Raw genomic sequence first — 19,064 nt, 5'->3', positions numbered from 1 at the left:
TCGCTATACAAGATCTTCAAGTAATTTCTGCCATCTGCCTTATGACAATTAGCTTGTTCTCTCTATTTCCATGTTCACTGCATCCCTTATCACTTCCCAGGTGTTTTTAAAACCAATTAAGAAAGACTGTACATATTTTTCGGTAGCGTCGATAACGTTTTTTTGACCCAACTCCAGAACAATGCTGTGCATTAGACCACTGATGCACTGGTGGAGTTAGGATTTTTTTACTGGGGGGTGGTCCAAGGGTGTCTCTTTTAGAATTTGCTATACAGAACTGAACAGAATGTAGGAATGATATTTCATGATGATTTATTATGTTTTATTATACATTTGTGATGCTGTGGAAAGTGTGTTGTGAATAAAGGTCAGAAGCAGAGTAACCAAAACTTGTTGCCTCAACTGAACTCCAGCTGGCAATATGATTAAACCACCGGAGAAGGTCTTTCTGCTTTTAGATGATATGATGAAATTATGTAGAAAAGAGCTTATCTGCTATTGTCTGCTGGCAGTGACTCTGCAAGAAACATACAGTATCTCACATCCCTCTCATTTCTGCAATGTTCTAATTATATCTTGTCATGGGACAACACTGAAGAAATGACACTTTGATCCAATGTTAAGTAGTCACTGTAGAGCTTGGATAGCAAAGTAAATTTATTGTTACTTCCAAGTAACTCAGTTCCTCATACAGGAAGGCAACATATACCTTTGCGACTACAAGAACCTGCTTCACAAAAGACCCGACGATAAGCTAATGCCTATTGCCATTCAGGTGACATTAGCTTCATCCAATGTCCATGAAGTATTTTACGGTCTATCTCTGGAAATGATGAAGCCACCATGCAGATTTGTGCAGTATCTCCAGTAAAAAAAACACACACACCATATGGGGTCCATCAAATGTCCATCCTTGGTTTGGTTCCTTCTCCTCCCAAAGCTGAAGCAGACGCCATCTAAATACAACCCCATCTTTCTCCCAACTGACTCTGAATATGACTGGCTGACGGCTAAGATTTTTGTGAGAAGTGCCGATTTCAGTTTAGCCATAGAGATTGATTTACAATATTACCTCCCCTCCCTCCAGAAACGCTGTGTCCGTGAATCCATCAATCTTTTCTTCTGGACACCAAAAAGTGCAACGTACAGACAACATGCGCAGCCGCCAAAGATCGCCGGTGACAATGGCTTTGGGAAAACCACAAAGTGTTACTCGTCTGACTTCTAGGATTTTCCCAAGACGGACCTGGTGAGTATAGTAGCACAAATTAGCATATATGTTGCTGTCATGCCGCCATGTAGCCTGTTCTCGTCACTCTGCACTGAATTGAAAGAAAATGCTGTGCATGAGACCATTGCACTGGCAGAGTTAGGATTTTTTACTGGGTGGGGGGGTCCAAAGGTGTCTCTTTTAGGTTTTACTAGACAGAACTGCATGCGCATTTAAATCAGACTTCATTGTGAAAGTGCTCATCTTGAGAAATGAACTTTTGCAACCTTGCAACCGGTCATTGCTCATAAACGTCTTACTAAAACCTGCCGCAGGTACTTCCCACTAGCAACCATTCGTACGGTATAAGAAGGCAATTTGTCCAGTTGAGAGAAGAATCACATTGACCGGATTAAGATTTTTCAACAATGGTGGTTTATGAGGCAACAGTCTACACAGGCGACCGAATTCAGGCCACCACCTTAAACAGCGTGCACATCAAGCTGGTGGGCACGGATGGCGAGAGTGATCGTACATGGCTGAAGTCTTTGGTCATCTTCAGAGGATCAGTAAGTAAATTGCCTTCTTTGTGTGCTCCTGCCATTGGTTGATTGATTGCCAACCAAGGTCCTCACGAGGTCAGTGTAACTACCAAAATATTTTTGTCAGTTTTAACTGAAAGATGTCAATGCAGCTCTAATTATTTTGAAGCCACATTGCACCGTGTATCACCTACAATGAAGACTTCCATTAAATCTTCTAGGTATCTACTTATACTGTGTCCTGCCCAAATTCCCTGGGACGGCTGCTTCTGATCGAATTAGACAAACGTCAATTTGGCTTTTTGCCCGACGACGCTTGGTTCCCCGATAAGGTGGAAATCAAATCACCCGAAGAAGACATCTACACCTTTCCCATCCACTGCTGGATCAGCGACCAGGAGACTCACCGTTATAGAGAGGGCAAAGGTGGGTTGATCTGCCATCGAGTGTGCGATCCCTTCAAACAATCCTCATGTGTTGTTTGTGATTTCGCTCTGGAAGCTCTGAGGATCTTTGACGAAAGCCACTCTCTTGGCCAGTACGCGAGACAGCAGGAACTAAGCCAGCGAAGTGTAGACTATGAGTGAGTGTTCACTTCAATGTTTACTTTTTTATATTGAGAGTATTTCGCATGAGACTACATGCATGTTTAATTTGCCCAACAGCTGGGAATTCTATGGCCCAGGTATGCCGTACGCCATAAAGGCAGATGGTGCAATGACCCTGCCAGATGAAGTCCAGTTCTCCTTCACCAAAACAACAGAGTTTGCATTCACAGCGGCCACAGGGTAAGCGCCAGCTAAACCTCACAGTACGATGCCATCCTTGTGTTCAGTTCATGATTTGTTAAGAAAAGGTTACTCGTTTTATTTCCAGGTTGGCTGAGCTTCGGCTAAAAGGGCTTGTTGACAACCAGGAAAATTGGAAAACACTTGACGATATCAACGACGTGTTCCGTAACAAAGACACGCCCTTATCAGGTACAGCGGCCGAATGGATTTTCCATTATCACCGTCTGCTGGTTTTACAAAACCTGAGCTGCAAACGTTAATTACTTTTGTCAGATTACGTGCAGGAACACTGGGCGGAGGACTGGTTATTTGCATACCAGTTTCTAAATGGAGTCAATCCCACCTTGATTCGACGTTGCAAAACTCTACCCGAGAACTTCCCTGTGACCAATGACATGGTCTTCATCCCCGATGGCTCAAACTTATTGAATGAGTTGGAGGTAAGAGTTTGGTTCTCCTCCCAATTATGATTTGAATGGATTGAGCCGTTTTGTCAACAACACAAAAACTCATTGCATTGCACGATACGGTATGTGGTATCCTCAATATTATTATTCCGATGTGTTTGTCCTCAAACAGCGAGGCAACATATACCTTTGCGACTACAAGAACCTGGACGGAATGCCGGCAAACATCATAGAAGAGAAGCAACAGTATTTGACCGCTCCTCTTGTCCTGCTTCACAAAAGATCCGACGACAAGCTGATGCCTATTGCCATTCAGGTAACATTAGCCTCATCCACCGTACAGGTAAAGTACTTTTAACAGTGAATGATCTCATCTTGTGGATAAAATAGACAGATTCTGCAGTATTAGACGTAGTTGGGATCATCTGTAGTTATTGCTCAGACTCCAAGAACGTGACCTTTCGTGTTTGGTGCGGCGGTTCGCACCTGGAATAAGAATCAACACTTCAATCTGGGAGCAATGGGTTTCATTTGGAAAAGTATTTCGGGGTCTCGTTCAGGGCAGATCAGTGTATCATCAACAATAAAAAATGCCCATCCTTGGTTTGGTTTCTTCCCCTTTCCACAGCTGAAGCAGACTCCGGCGGAAGACAACCCCATCTTTCTCCCAACTGACTCTGCGTACGACTGGCTGACGACTAAGATTTTTGTGAGAAGTGCCGATTTCTCAGAGCACCAGCTCAACGCTCACTTGTTGCGCACCCACCTGCTGGCGGAGGTTTTTGCCGTGTCACTGCTACGCAACCTGCCCATGGTGCATCCAATCTACAAGGTACCTAGAGTTTTCCTAATTTGGTTTAATATATCAAGACTTTGGTTGTCTCCAGGTTTGGGTTCATGATCCTTTCTTCCATCCTTTTAGCTCCTCATACCCCACACTCGATACACTCTGCAGATCAATGCATTAGCTCGGGAACGGCTCATAGGACCCGCTGGAGTCTTCACTCTGGTAAAAGTCAGCCTTTACGTTCTACGTGACATTGGACATCCTTCTGTTTATGTCTTGAAATGGACTGCTTCTCAGTTTGCAGCTTCTGGCCGAGAGGCTTTGCCAAAGATCTTGGCAAGATCGCTGTCCTCCATCACCTACAGGTCCCTTTGCATCCCCGACGACATTGATGACCGTGACTTGCAGGACCTGCCAAACTTCTACTACAGAGATGATGGACTCCAACTGTGGAACATCATCTTCGAGTATGACTTTTTGCGTCACAAATTATTGCAACACCAATCTGTAGAATACTTTACAGTGGAGTGACAGACCAAAGCAAATTTTGTAGAGGATCGGGGTGAATGTGCAGATATCGGAATCATAATGATATTGCCCATGTGTTCGTCATCCCCAATGAACCAGGAAATAATCAGCTAACAAACAGACGGATCCAAGATGGGGTTTGTGTCAGTGAAGGTATTTAGCTGAATGTATGTGTAATCATCAAGTTGTCTTTCAAAAGATATGTGCAGCGAGTGATAAAATACTACTACAAAAGTGATGACGAGGTCCAGCGAGACTCAGAACTGCAGATTTGGATTGGGGATATTTTTAAATACGGATTCCTTTCCCAGCAACAAACAGGTAATCATTACATGAGTGCACATTCGCCTCACCAGCATCCACCTGAAAGTTCAAACGCCTCTCAGTGATGCTGTTGTTTTGCGTATTTTCTTTCCTTCACAGGAATCCCTCAAAATTTTACCACTGTGTCTGAACTGATCAAGTTTGCCACCATGGTGATGTTCACTTGCTCGTGCCAACACGCAGCTGTGAACAGCGGGCAGGTAAATTCTTAGAATGACCACCAGCATTGCTTTGCATTGCATTTGGTCTTATTGCAAAACCTTCATTGCAGTACGACTATGGTGGCTGGATGCCCAACTTCCCCACCACCCTGCAGCGTGCTCCCCCGACCAAAAAAGGGACGACTAGCAAGAGCACAATCCTCGAGACGTTGCCCCCTATCAACGTGACTGCTCAGGGAATGGCCACAGTGTGGCTACTCAGCAGGCGGTCCTCTGACTTTGTAAGTACACCAAACTCGACACGCCAAAAAATGTCGAGTCGAAAAGCAGACGCGAGTCATAGAAATAAATAAAGTAGTAAGAAGTAATTGATTATTATCGATAATCGGTTCTATAAATATTTGATAGTGACAGCCCTCAAAATCACTGTAGTATCTGTCTGACACTGTAGAGCTGGTCCAGTGTCAAGATAACTAGTTGACCACAGATCTAGTTTGCAGTCATGTGAACCCTTTGTGTCACCAGGTACCACTTGGACATTACCCCGAGTACCATTACACCGAAGAGACTCCCCGCCAGTTGCAAACAGATTTCAAAAGCGATCTTGACAAGTTGTCGATCACGATCGACAACAGAAACAAAGACCTGGAAATCCCGTACACTTACTTGGATCCAAAGAATGTCGAGAACAGTGTGGCCATCTAAACATCAGAAAGTAACCATCCTAAAAACCTGCATGTATACAGATCAAGGTGTAAGTGTGATGAGATGGTAATAAAATGAAATTCAGGAGTTGAACTATGGTGTGTTTTGTTGACGTGTCGTTTCAAGTTTGAGACATTTTCATGCAATAAACTTTAAATTGCACGACTTTTAGGTCATTTGACTTTGAACCTGCAGCTGAATGTACAAATAATACAGGAATGCACACTATCACTGCAGGATTCTATTATCTGAAGCCAATTTTAGGGCATCTCAAATGTAAATTAGTGTTGGTCCTTATCTCTAAACTTACATTAGGTTGTCTTTTTTAAATTTTGTAATTGTTTTTGTTGATGTTCCTTTAGACCAGGGGTGTCAAACTCATTTCACATTGTGGGCCACATACGGCCTCGGTAGATGTCAAGTGGGCCGGACCATTAAAATGATACCATACTCTGCTATAAATGACCAAAATATCATGTCGTTCCTTTTTTTGGTGTAAAGAAGCTCCAGAAAATGTTGAAATTGAATGAAAATTCCTTTTACAAAACATTCCACCATACTTTTTTGTAGTGAAGTTGCTAACATTAAATTAATGAGCGTGTAGGTGAGAGGTAGAGACCCAGGGTAGAAACAACGTCGTAACAAGCAGCAGATGGCACATTGATACCGTCTGCTGTGTTGGGTCTGTCTCAGTGACAGACTGAGACTGCTGTTCTCGTCTTCTCTGATCAAAACATGGTTGTAATCTACTCTGATCAAAACAGTGTGCCCCTTAGCGGATAATACATGAATAGCATCTTATTAAAAATGGTAGTTTTTTATCCTTTTCTCCACTTTTAAATTATCCTGCGGGCCTGATCGAACCTCCTTGGGGGCCGATTCCGGCCCGCGGGCCGTAGTTTTTGACTTAGAAGTGCTTCTCATTATCGGATTAATAAAATGAATGAAAAGCAGATCAGTGCAGTTCTCAATTGGGTTTGATGGAAAATCCAGAGCTTGACCAGTCCAAGACCGAGACAAAGCAAAGATGCCATCATTTCCATCGTTCAATAATTGGAGTATTTATACTTTTCATTATTTTTGCCCGGTTTAAGTTTACCGTTAACGTGAACATTGACCATTCAAGGACGGACAGCAAACTGCTGAACAGTCACCGACATTAACCGCAATAAGACTTGATGAAGCAGCATTTGGTTCTTTTACTATACATTTGTAATGCTGTGGAAAGTGTGTTGTGAATAAGGGTCAGAAGCAGAGGAACCAAAACTTGCTGAGGACACCACTGAAGAAGATCTTTCTGCTTTTAGATGATATGATGAAATGACGTGCAAAAGAACTTATCTGCTAGTGCCTGCTTGCAGTGACTCTGCAACAAACATAAATAAACAAGTGCAGGGCGGATGGATGTCTGTTTGCTGATTTCCCCACAACTTTAGAGGCATTATGTAACCTAGGGACCTCAAAGTGAATAAAAGTGAGGTTTATGGGAGGGCTGTTCAGAATAGATGAGAGAACAGCATACGGCTCCCCTATTCTCCTTGCAAGAAACTGGAAGCGTCTTCTCTTGTCTTACTTGGGGAAATGAACTTTTGCAACCTTGCAACCGGTCATTGCTCATATACGTCTTACTAAAACCTGCCGCAGGTACTTCCCACTAGCAACCATTCGTACGGTTTAAGAAGCCATTGTGTCCAGTTGAGAGAAGAATCACATTTACCGGATTAAGATTTTTCCTAATTCACTAATAACAATGGCGGTTTATGAGGCGACAGTCTACACAGGCAGGCGAATTCAGGCCACCACCTTAAACAGCGTGCACATCAAGCTGGTGGGCACGGATGGCGAGAGTGATCGTACACGGCTGAAGTCTTTGGCCATCGTCAGAGGATCAGTAAGTAAATCGCCTTCTTTGTGTGCTCCTGCCATTGGTTGATTGATTGCCAACCAAGGTCCTCACGAGGTCAATGTAACGACCAAAATATTTTTGGCAGTTTTAACTGAAAGATGTAAAGGCAGCTCTAATTATTTTGAAGCCACATTGCACTGTGTATCACCTACAATGAATACTTCCATAAGAAGTGTACTCCTGTAAATCTTTAGGTATCTACTTATACCGTGTCCTGCCCAAATTCCCTTGGACGACTGCTTCTGATAGAATTAGACAAACGTTCAGGTGGGCTTCTGCCCGACACCGCTTGGTTCCCCGATATGGTGGAAATCAAATCACCCGAGGAAGACATCTACACCTTTCCCATCTACCGCTGGATCAGCGACCAGAAGACTCACCGCTTTAAAGAGGGCAAAGGTGGGTTGATCTGCCATCGAGTGTGCGATCCCTACAAACAATCCTCATGTGTTGTTTGTGGTTTTGCTTTGCAAGCTCTGAGGGTCTTTGACGAAAGCAACTCTCTTGGCCAGTACGCGAGACAGCAGGAATTAACCCAGCGAAGTGTAGACTATGAGTGAGTGTTCACTCCAATGTTTACTTTTTTATATTGAAAGTATTTCGCATGAGACTACATGCATGTTTAAATTGCCCAACAGCTGGGAATTCTATGGCCCGGGTATACCGTACACCATAAAGGCAGATGGTGCATCGACCTTGCCAGATGAAGTCCAGTTCTCCTTCACCAAAACGACAGAGTTTAATTTCACAGCGGCCAAAGCGTAAGCGCCTGCCAAACCTCACAGTACGATGCCATCATTGTGTTCAGTTCATGATTTGTTAAGAAAAGGTTACTCGTTTTATTTCCAGGTTGGCTGAGCTTCAGCTAAAAGGGCTTGTTGACAACCAGGAAAATTGGAAAGATCTTGACGATATCAACGACGTGTTCCGTAACAAAGGCACGCCCTTATCAGGTAGATTTTCCATCACCGCCAACTGTTTGTCTTGCAAAACCTGAGGTGTAAATGTTCATTTATTTTGTCAGACTATGTGCAGGAACACTGGACGGAGGACTGGTTATTTGCATACCAGTTTCTAAATGGACTCAATCCCACCTTGATTCGACGTTGCAAAACTCTACCTGAGAACTTCCCTGTGACTGATGACATGGTCGTCATCCCCGATGGCTCAAACTTGTCGAACGAGTTGAAGGTATGTTCCACATTCTCCTTGAATTTGATGATTTGAATCTATTGATTAACGACATCTCGGTATTGCACTCATCTCCCATTTGCCCTCAAACAGCAAGGCAACATATACCTTTGTGACTACAAGAACCTGGACGGAATGCCGGCAAACATCATAGAAGAGAAGCAACAGTATTTGACCGCTCCTCTTGTCCTGCTTCACAAAAGATCCGACGACAAGCTGATGCCTATTGCCATTCAGGTGACATTAGCTTCATCCAATGTCCATGAAGTACTTTAGGGTCTATCTCTGGAAATGATGAAGCCACCATGCAGATTTGTGCAGTATCTCCAGTAAAAAAACCACACACACAATATGGGGTCCATCAAATGCCCATCCTTGGTTTGGTTTCTTCCCCTTTCCACAGCTGAAGCAGACTCCATCTAAGGACAACCCCATCTTTCTCCCAACTGACTCTGAATATGACTGGCTGACAGCTAAGATTTTTGTGAGAAGTGCCAATTTCTCAGAGCACGAGCTCAATGTTCACTTGTTGCGCACCCACCTGCTGGCGGAGGTTTTTGCCGTGTCACTGCTACGCAACCTGCCCATGGTGCATCCAATCTACAAGGTACCTGGAGTTTTCCTAATTTGGTTTAATATATCAAGTCTTTGGTTGTCTCCAGGTTTGGTTTCATGATCCTTCCTTCCATCCTTTTAGCTCCTCATACCCCACACTCGATACAGTCTGCAGATCAATGAATTAGCTCGGGAACTGCTCCTGGGACCCAAGGGATTCTTCACTCTGGTAAAAGTCAACTTTTACGTTCTATGTGACATTGGAGATCCTTCTGTTTATGTCTTGAAATGGACTGTTTCTCAGTTTGCAGCTTCTGGTGGAGAGGCTTTGTCAAAGATCTTGGCAAGATCGCTGTCCTCCATCACCTACAGGTCCCTTTGCATCCCCGACGACATTGATGACCGTGACTTGCAGGACCTGCCAAACTTCTACTACAGAGATGATGGACTTCAATTGTGGAACATCATCTTTGAGTATGACTTTTTGCATAATAAATTATTGCAATTATTGCAATCGAAATCATAATGATACTGCTCATGTGTTCGTCATCCCCAATGAACCAGGAAATAATCAGTTAACAATCAGACGGATCCAAAATGGGGTTTGTGTCAGTGAAGGTATTTAGCTGAATGTATGTGTAATCATCAAGTTGTCTTTCAAAAGATATGTGCAGCGAGTGATAAAATACTACTACAAAAGTGATGACGAGGTCCAGCGAGACTCAGAATTGCAGATTTGGATTGGGGATATTTTCAAATACGGATTCCTTTTCCAGCAACAAACAGGTAATCATTACATGAGTGCACATTCGCCTCACCGGCATCCACCTGAAAGTTCAAACGCCTCTCATGCTGTTGTTTTGCGTTTTTTCTTTCCTTCACAGGAATCCCTCAAAATTTTACCACTGTGTCTGAACTGATCAAGTTTGCCACCATGGTGATGTTCACTTGCTCGTGCCAACACGCAGCTGTGAACAGCGGGCAGGTGAATTCTTAGAATGACCACCAGCATTGCTTTGCATTGCATTTGGTCTTATTGCAAAACCTTCCTTGCAGTACGACTATGGTGGCTGGATGCCCAACTTCCCCTCCACCATGCAGCGTGCTCCCCCGACCGAAAAAGGGACGACTAGCAAGAGCACAATCCTCGAGACGTTGCCCCCTAAGAACGTGACTGCTCAGGGAATGGCCATACTGTGGCTGCTCAGCAAGCAGCCCTTTGACTTTGTAAGTACACCAAACTCGACACGCCAAAAAATGTCGAGTCGAAAAGCAGACGCGAGTCATAGAAATAAATAAAGTAGTAAGAAGTAATTGATTATTATCGATAATCGATTCTATAAATATTTGATAGTGAGAGCCCTCAAAATCACTGTAGTATCTGTCTGACACTGTAGAGCTGGTCCAGTGTCAAGATAACTAGTTGACCACAGATCTAGTTTGCAGTCATGTGAATCCTTTGTGTCACCAGGTCCCACTCGGACATTACCCCGAGTACCATTACACCGAAGAGACTCCCCGCCAGTTGCAAACAGATTTCAAAAGCGATCTTGACAAGTTGTCAATCACGATCGACAACAGAAACAAAGACCTGGAAATCCCGTACACTTACTTGGATCCAAAGAATGTCGAGAACAGTGTGGCCGTCTAAACATCAGAAAGTAACCATCCTAAAAACCTGCATGTATACAGATCAAGGTGTAAGTGTGATGAGATGGTAATAAAATGAAATTCAGGAGTTGGACTATGGTGTTTTGTTGACGTGTCGGTTCATGTTTGAGACTATTTCATGCAATAAACTTTAAATTGCACGACTTTTAGGTCATTTGAATGTACAAATAATACAGGAATGCGCACTATCATTGCAGGATTCTATTATCATAAGCCAATTTTAGGGCATTCATTTTGGTCCTTATCTTTAAACGTACATTAGGTTGTCTTTTTTAAATTTTGTCATTGTTTTTGTTTATGTTCCTTTCGGCAATATCGCGATAATGCTCATGACCGTGATACTGTTGGTCACGGTGCGTGTGATATGAAATACGGTTTATAGTACACCCTCAAGGTTGTTGATACATATTAGCTTATTTAGCTAGCTGGGAGCAGCTATCAACTCCCATCAGGAAAACAAGTGGGCACCACCACCAATAAAAGCTGAACAACGTTGCTCTCGTTGTTGTTACGTAACTTAACAGTCTTTTGGCATGGAAACCGCACAACAATGCTGACGGCACACCTTGTCTATGTGAACTTCTCACAGCTTTGAATCCTGGCTGGAGGAATCAACAGCCTGATGCCCATCAAGCGCTTGTCTTTATCTGCCTCTCTGATCTCACATGAGCCCTTGTCACACACACAATTGGGTAAGACTGCATATTTTGATCGTATTGAAATTTGGACCGAGTCCCACATTGATGCTAGCAGAGCGTGTCACTACTGGTTGAGTGCAGCCGCTAAAGTTAAATTGGCAAACAGTAAGCACACCTCTAAAGTTGCACAAATATCCACCGTTTGAACCACTGTCATAGAAGACCCACTGGAAATATTGTGCCCTTAACCATATATATGTACATATATATATGTAAGATGGCGGCGCGTGCACACGCTGCGGCCTCTCTCTGTCCCGAACGGTGTTTTGTTTTGTCGTTTAATGTGGGTTTGTCCGCCAGTTTTGTGTGTTCGTCTCGTCGTACCGGGTTGTGCTTCAAGTGCGGCGGGCTGGTTCTGCTCGACATCGGCGAAAGCGAGTTTTGTGGCGACCTGAACTTTGAAGCGGGGACATTAAAGGCGCTCGGTCTGCGCCGTCCTGGAGCGTCGCCGGACTCGCCTGCTATTCTTCCCCCGGTTGGGCGTCCGGGCCTGGCTGGGGGCCACCCCAGCTCGCCCGGCCGTGCCTTCCATTCTTCTGGCGGACGTTCGATCGCTGGACATCAACATGCCTGCTGAGTTCTGCGGACCGGACAGTGCGTAGCTGCTGTGCGTCTGGAGCGGATGGCGCGCTATCGGGCGGACCGGGCCATTGTACGAGGGGGAACATCGCGTGGAGGTGGACTGTGCGTCTACATCCGTGAAGAATGGTGCCGGGACTTTGTTGTGAGATGCCAGCACTGCTCGCCACTGGCGAAGTTTGTGATCTCCGGGCTGTTGGGGTCCTGACCTCTCTCCCCGTTGTTTTACTTGTGTGTTAATCGTGTGCTGTGTCTCGTCACCGTGGGATAGGGGGTACGGTATTTCGGTTTCTTTGTGTGTCCTAGCATGAAGGAATTGACAATAAAGCTGATTCTGATTCTGATATTCTGATACAAGCTACAAGCTACTACAAGCCCGCGCCGCAGAGCTGTGAGGGCGACATCCGTCTGCTCAACGATCTGAACCGCTTCTTTGCTCGCTTCGACGCTCAGAACAGCACTTGCCCGCTGAAGACCCCTCCCCCTCCACACGAGCAGCCCCTGTGCCTCTCTGCCGATAGCGTGAGGAGGGCGCTGAAGGAATAGGGGCAAAAGACACAAAACCCGCCTAGCCACAATACCAGATACGCTCACATCTCTTTGGATAAAGTATACAAGCAGACAAGTATATTCATGGAATCAACCAATAAAGCAGACATAACTAGACATTCTTTGATATAAGATAATAACAGAGGTTGCTACAACTTCATGATTCAATATGTATTTCTGTGCACTGCAACATAAATGTCTTTTGATATGTTGCTTAAATAGCTTAATGACCCTTAAGGAACTGTGTAATGCATGCCTGATGTTTGTTCTCTACATCATGGACACGGCCAGAGTCGTCTTGACCGTTCAGTACTTGATTATATCTTGTGTTTTGACTAAACGTCATATGTCGCCTAATGCGGGACGCCAGCTTTTCGATAAGTGAAAGAATGAGGTACGACAGCATATGTGCAAGGATGGAGAAGAATGTTTACAGGAAGGTCACTCGGAGATAAAAAAACAGCTGGTGCCAGAAGGAGACAGCCAAGGACTCGGCCAAAGATGATCACCAAGGCCGAAAGACGGGAGGGAAGACCACAGCCCCCACACACACACCGAATCTTCCATAACCAGCACCCACTCCCATGGAATCAAACTCTACTGCGAACTCGCCCCACCCCAACGACTCATCACCCATCAAACGCGCCCCACACCAACTGAATATAAGCTGACCAAAGAACCTTGAACGTTGCCTTTTCTGAATGGAGACTTTCTGCTCTTGAAGGGCCCAGCGCTGTATTGTACTTTCCTGAAAACAGAGCTTTCTTAACAAGAATTATGATTGAACTCAACCAACCTGTGTAAGTCTAATTTCTGCTTCAGTGTCTTTGCATTTTCCTAAATCTGAAGAAATTAAACGAGCACGCAGTGAGTGAATTGGATAACAGGTGATTGGCAATGGCTTTTGCCGTGAGGCGCAGATAGCGCTCCCTAAATTGTGGACCAAAATCCAACAGCGCTTGTCGCTATCAACACCCGTAAGGCGGCGGGCCCTGACAACATCCCAGGTCGAGCGCTGAAGGACTGCGCTGGGGAGCTGAAGGGTGTCTTCACGGACATCTTTAACATTTCCCTGCAGCAGGCCATCGTCCCTTCATGTTTCAAGGCTGCCACCATCGTACCTGTGCCCAAGAAACCTGCCCCGTCCTGCTTCACGTATTATGTTATTTGCTTATTTATTATTTATTCATCACTCTTATTTATTCATTGTTTGTGCCTTCTTGTTTTTATTTTTTGTGTTGTTTATTGTATGTATATTGTGTACTATGTCTTGTCACCGTGGGATAGCGGGAACGTAATTTCGATCTCTTTGTGTGTCTTGGCATGTGAAGAAATTGACAATAAAGAAGACTTTGACTTTGATAAAGCACTTTACATGCATAACAATTAAACGTACGTTAAAAGCCAACGAAACAATACAATTCAAAACGTCAGAGAAAAACAATAAAACCAGAACCAGAGAAATGCAATTATTTTACAACTTACAAGATATACACGTGAATCAGACTTCAATGCGAAAGGTCTCATCTTTCATGTGAAATCTGCAGTTGTGATTAAATCTGACGTTGCCAATACACGTCTGACATTCTTTAGCTGCTGCAGGTACCGCCCGCAAATTAGCATACACCGCACAGGTATATAAAAACCTGGCGTGGCAGATTGCGTCTGACTGGGAGAAGAACCGTGTTACTTTTATTAGGATTCCTCATCATTCCGGAATAACAATGGTGGATTACGAAGTGACCGTCTACACTGGTGATCGAGTTCACGCCACCACCATTAACCCGGTGCACATTAAGTTAGTGGGCACAGAAGGCGAGAGTGCCCGCACGTGGCTGAGGTCTTTGGTCATCTTCAGAGGAGCGGTAAGTGCCGAAATAAATCTCACTGAGTTGCATAGAACAATAAATAAATACGTACGTTTTCATATCAATCCTCGTACATTAAGCTATTTTTATGCTAAATTGTATTTGCTGTACAGTACATGCTTAGTGTTAGTTTAGACAGATAGACTATTAATCTATTTATTTTAGGTCCTATTGTACTGTATGCTATTGTTGTTCAGCCCTCGAGGTGAAATTGTCCCTCAGTGTGACGCAACTGACTTTTGATCCTGAGCCAAAATATGGATGCCTTGAAGGGTTTTCCACTTGACTTGATAATGGTTATACCAGATTGTCTTTAAAAGCCCCATCTGGACCTGATTATTAGTTATGGGGGACTTAATATTTAGTGGACCTTTGAATCTCAATCTTTTGGAGTCAGGCAGGACCACAAGACAAAGATTGGACAGTGGAACTAGTGTGTACTGGTGCTCGGCTGGCACAAGGCAGCATTGAGCAAGTTGAACCTGGCTGCCGTCATTTCGTTCAAGTCTCTGTTTCACCACTATGTGCCTCAAGCCAAATACCTCATTCTTGCTGCTAAGTTAGTTGTAGGTTGCCATCTTCTGGTCGATCTTTTACAGTCGCCAACTGCTCATCTGGAATGGAGCGAGCCTAGGGGTGTGGCTAAAACATAATGGTGCACATCATATTTTCAACCCAATTCAACATTTTTTTTAATTTTCTAGGTCGCAACCTATACTGTTTCCTGCCCAAAGTCCCTTGGACAACTGGTTCTGATAGAACTAGACAAGCGACAATTCTTCATTTTGCCTGGTGACGCTTGGTTTCCTGACAAGGTGGAAATCATATCACCTGAGAAAACCATCTACACCTTTCCCATCCACTGCTGGATCTGTGACAGCGAGACTCACCGCTACAGAGAGGGCAAAGGTGGCTTGATCATTACGCTTGTCTGTCATCATGTGCGCGATACTGACAAAGAATTCTCGTGTGTTGCTTGTGATTTTTCTTTGCAAGCTCTGAGGATCTTTGACGAAAGCAACTCTCTTGGCCAGTACGCGAGACAGCAGGAGCTGAGTCAGCGAAGTGTAGACTACGCGTGAGTTTCCACTCCGTTTACTTTTTTATATCGAAAGCATTCCGCATGAGTCTACATACATGTTTAAATTGCCCAACAGCTGGGAATTCTATGGCCCAGGTATGCCCGACACCATAAAGGCAGATGGTGCAATGACCTTGCCAGATGAAGTCCAGTTCTCCTTCACCAAAACGACAGAGTTTGCATTCACAGCGGCCACAGGGTAAGCGCCTGCCAAAACTCACAGTACGATGCCATCATTGTGTTCAGTTCGTGATTTGTTAAGAAAAGGTTACTCGTTTCATTTCCAGGTTGGTTGAGCTTCAGCTAAAAGGGCTTGTTGACAACCAGGAAAATTGGAAAGATCTTGACGATATCAACGACGTGTTCCGTAACAAAGGCACGCCCTTATCAGGTAGATTTTCCATCATCGCCAACTGTTTGTCTTGCAAAACTTGAGGTGTAAATGTTAATTTATTTTGTCAGACTATGTGCAGGAACACTGGACGGAGGACTGGTTATTTGCATACCAGTTTCTAAATGGAGTCAATCCCACCTTGATTCAACGTTGCAAAACTCTACCTGGGAAGTTCCCTGTGACTGATGACATGGTCTTCATCCCCGATGGTTCAAACTTGTCAAATGAGTTGAAGGTAACTGTTAGAATAAGTATAGCCATTTTGTCAACAACAACAACAAAAACGGCATTGCACTATGCAGATTGTGGTATCTTCAAGCTACTGTAGGCATTCCAATGTGTTTGTCCTCATACAGAAAGGCAACATATACCTTTGCGACTACAAGAACCTGGACGGAATACCAGCAAACACAGTCCAAGAGAAGCAGCAGTATTTGACCGCTCCTCTTGTCCTGCTTCACAAAAGACCCGACGACAAGCTAATGCCTATTGCCATTCAGGTGACATTAGCTTCATCCAATGTCCATGAAGTATTTTAGGGTCTATCTCTGGAAATGATGAAGCCACCATGCAGATTTGTGCAGTATCTCCAGTAAAAAAAACACACACACAATATGGGGTCCATCAAATGTCCATTCTTGGTTTGGTTCCTTCTCCTCCTATAGCTGAAGCAGACTCCATCTAAGGACAACCCCATCTTTCTCCCAACTGACTCTGAATATGACTGGCTGACGGCTAAGATTTTTGTGAGAAGTGCCGATTTCTCAGAGCACCAGCTCAACGCTCACTTGCTGCGCACCCACCTGCTGGCGGAGGTTTTTGCCGTGTCACTGCTACGCAACCTGCCCATGGTGCATCCAATCTACAAGGTACCTGGAGTTTTCCGAATTTGGTTTTATACATCAAGACTTTGGTTGTCTCCAGGTTTGGGTTCATGATCCTTCCTTCCATCCTTTTAGCTCCTCATACCCCACACTCGATACACTCTGCAGATCAATGAATTAGCTCGGGTACGGCTCATAGGACCCGCTGGAGTCTTCACTCTGGTAAAAGTCAACCTTTACGTTCTACGTGACATTGGAGATCCTCCTGTTTATGTCTTGAAATGGACTGTTTCTCAGATTGCAGCTTCTGGTGGAGAGTCTTTGTCAAAGATCTTGGCAAGATCACTGTCCTCCATCACCTACAGGTCCCTTTGCATCCCCGACAACATTGATGACCGTGACTTGCAGGACCTGCCAAACTTCTACTACAGAGATGATGGACTCCAACTGTGGAACATCATCTTCGAGTATGACTTTTTGCGTCACAAATTATTGCAACACCAATCTGTAGAATACTTTACAGTGGAGTGACAGACCAAAGCAAATTTTGTAGAGGATCGGGGTGAATGTGCAGATATCGGAATCATAATGATATTGCCCATGTGTTCGTCATCCCCAATGAACCAAGAAATAATCAGCTAACAAACAGACGCATCCAAAATGGAGTTTGTGTCAGTGAAGGTATTTAGCGGAGTATATGTGCAATCATCAAGTTGTCTCTCAAAAGATATGTGCAGCGAGTGATAAAATACTACTACAAAAGCAATGACGAGGTCCAGCGAGACTCAGAACTGCAGACTTGGATTGGGGACATTTTTAAACACGGATTCCTTTCCCAGCTACAAACAGGTAATCATTACATGAGTGCACATTTGCCTCACTCGCATCCACCTGAAAGTTCAAACGCCTCTCAGTCTTGCGTTTTTCTTTCCTTCACAGGAATCCCTCAAAATTTTACCACTGTGTCTGAACTGATCAAGTTTGCCACCATGGTGATGTTCACTTGCTCGTGCCAACACGCAGCTGTGAACAGCGGGCAGGTAAATCCTTAGAATGACCACCAGCATTGCTTTGCATTGCATTTGGTCTTATTGCAAAACCTTCCTTGCAGTACGACTATGGTGGCTGGATGCCCAACTTCCCCACCACCCTGCAGCGTGCTCCCCCGACCAAAAAAGGGACGACTAGCAAAAGCACGATCCTCGAGACCTTGCCCCCTATCAACGTGACTGCTCAGGGAATGGCCACAGTGTGGCTGCTCAGCAGGCAGTCCTCCGACTTTGTAAGTACACCAAACTTGAGATGCCAAAAATGTAGAGTCGTGAAGCAGACACCAGTCATCCAAGTCATGTGAATCCTTTGTGTCACCAGGTCCCACTCGGACATTACCTCGAGTACCATTACACCGAAAAGACTCTCCGCCAGTTGCAAAAAGATTTCAAAAGCGATCTTGACAAGTTGTCGATCACGATCAACAACAGAAACAAAGGTCTGGAAATCCCGTACACTTACTTGGATCCAAAGAATGTCGAAAACAGTGTGGCCATCTAAACATCGGAAAGCCAGGCACAATCAAACGGTATCGCACCATGAATCGCGAATGCTTGATGTTGAGATGTTCATAAAATTAAAGTGTGGTTCATTTTGCCGATGTCTTGTTTAAGGTTTGAGGCCAGCAAACTTTATGATTTTGGAGCTGCAAAACGGGCTAGATATGAAAATGTGTCCGTCAAATATATTTTGGAGGGGATGCTGCTCAGTGTCATCTTGAATACTTGCATCAAAAAAGTGTCAAACCCTGAAATTATTCAGCTTTGTATGTATGTGTGATGTTTATATATAACAGAATCAAGACATCTGATTATTGAGCAAAATCAGTTTTTCCATGACAACACTTGGAGTTCATTACTAGTCATACTTTCTAATAAATTTGAAAATAATATAAACCAAACTCAACAAAGCAAATGTATAAATGATGCCAATTAAGTTGTCCCTGTGATAAGCTGTTAGGTGTGACCTGTTAGAAGGGTTTTTGCTCAATGCTTTGTTCTTGTTTGTGCGTACCGCCCACACTCATGCAATGCAAAAATAATAGGACACCGTCCAAAATAAAAGCACCGGAAGACACTCTCAAAGTTGTAGTAGCCGTCTGACCTCACCTAAACTGTTGATCCAACTGGCAGATTTAGGATATTTTTTTGATCACATGACTAAAAAATATCGAACCCAGTCTCACAATAATGCTGTCATTTAGTCAAACCACCAAACATTCCTGATACCCGCTGCAGGTACC

The 19,064-nt window shown here is 44.1% G+C and overlaps 3 protein-coding genes and 1 long non-coding RNA gene across 6 annotated transcripts in view; 3 read left to right on the top strand and 1 right to left on the bottom strand.

Moving 5' to 3' along the window:
* Nucleotides 1-19,064, bottom strand: part of LOC119125932 — a 40,921-nt gene that overhangs the window by 10,770 nt on the left and 11,087 nt on the right. The gene's annotated exons all lie outside the window — the stretch shown is intronic.
* On the top strand, nt 1,545-5,546 carry LOC119125877 (arachidonate 12-lipoxygenase, 12R-type-like). The gene is made up of 14 exons (XM_037256824.1): nt 1,545-1,779; nt 1,974-2,178; nt 2,254-2,335; nt 2,418-2,540; nt 2,629-2,732; nt 2,817-2,983; nt 3,123-3,266; nt 3,579-3,782; nt 3,873-3,959; nt 4,035-4,204; nt 4,465-4,586; nt 4,689-4,789; nt 4,861-5,031; nt 5,276-5,546. Exons 1-14 carry the CDS (start codon nt 1,639-1,641, stop codon nt 5,453-5,455), a joined length of 2,001 nt encoding a protein of 666 aa, XP_037112719.1. The 5' UTR covers nt 1,545-1,638; the 3' UTR covers nt 5,456-5,546.
* On the top strand, nt 6,948-10,851 carry LOC119125882 (arachidonate 12-lipoxygenase, 12R-type-like). The gene is made up of 14 exons (XM_037256836.1): nt 6,948-7,346; nt 7,556-7,760; nt 7,836-7,917; nt 8,000-8,122; nt 8,211-8,314; nt 8,386-8,552; nt 8,646-8,789; nt 8,956-9,159; nt 9,250-9,336; nt 9,412-9,581; nt 9,772-9,893; nt 9,992-10,092; nt 10,164-10,334; nt 10,579-10,851. Exons 1-14 carry the CDS (start codon nt 7,206-7,208, stop codon nt 10,756-10,758), a joined length of 2,001 nt encoding a protein of 666 aa, XP_037112731.1. The 5' UTR covers nt 6,948-7,205; the 3' UTR covers nt 10,759-10,851.
* Nucleotides 14,244-18,708, top strand: LOC119125862 (arachidonate 12-lipoxygenase, 12R-type-like). 3 transcript variants are annotated; one of them, XM_037256801.1, is made up of 14 exons: nt 14,244-14,469; nt 15,177-15,381; nt 15,469-15,550; nt 15,630-15,752; nt 15,841-15,944; nt 16,016-16,182; nt 16,304-16,447; nt 16,613-16,816; nt 16,907-16,993; nt 17,069-17,238; nt 17,499-17,811; nt 17,883-18,053; nt 18,143-18,350; nt 18,436-18,708. In XM_037256801.1, exons 1-13 carry the CDS (start codon nt 14,329-14,331, stop codon nt 18,320-18,322), a joined length of 2,091 nt encoding a protein of 696 aa, XP_037112696.1. In that variant the 5' UTR covers nt 14,244-14,328; the 3' UTR covers nt 18,323-18,350; nt 18,436-18,708. The 3 variants fall into 3 exon arrangements, with proteins under 3 accessions (XP_037112696.1, XP_037112705.1, XP_037112686.1); XM_037256810.1 differs by having other exon boundaries at nt 17,499-17,620; nt 17,711-17,811; nt 18,143-18,703; XM_037256791.1 differs by having other exon boundaries at nt 18,143-18,703.

The sequence above is a fragment of the Syngnathus acus genome, chromosome 1 (assembly GCF_901709675.1).
Source record: "Syngnathus acus chromosome 1, fSynAcu1.2, whole genome shotgun sequence".
NCBI classification, from domain to species: Eukaryota; Metazoa; Chordata; class Actinopteri; order Syngnathiformes; family Syngnathidae; genus Syngnathus; species Syngnathus acus.
The sequence above is the reverse complement of the archived record's forward strand: the minus strand, read 5'-3'. Positions and strand labels throughout refer to the sequence as shown.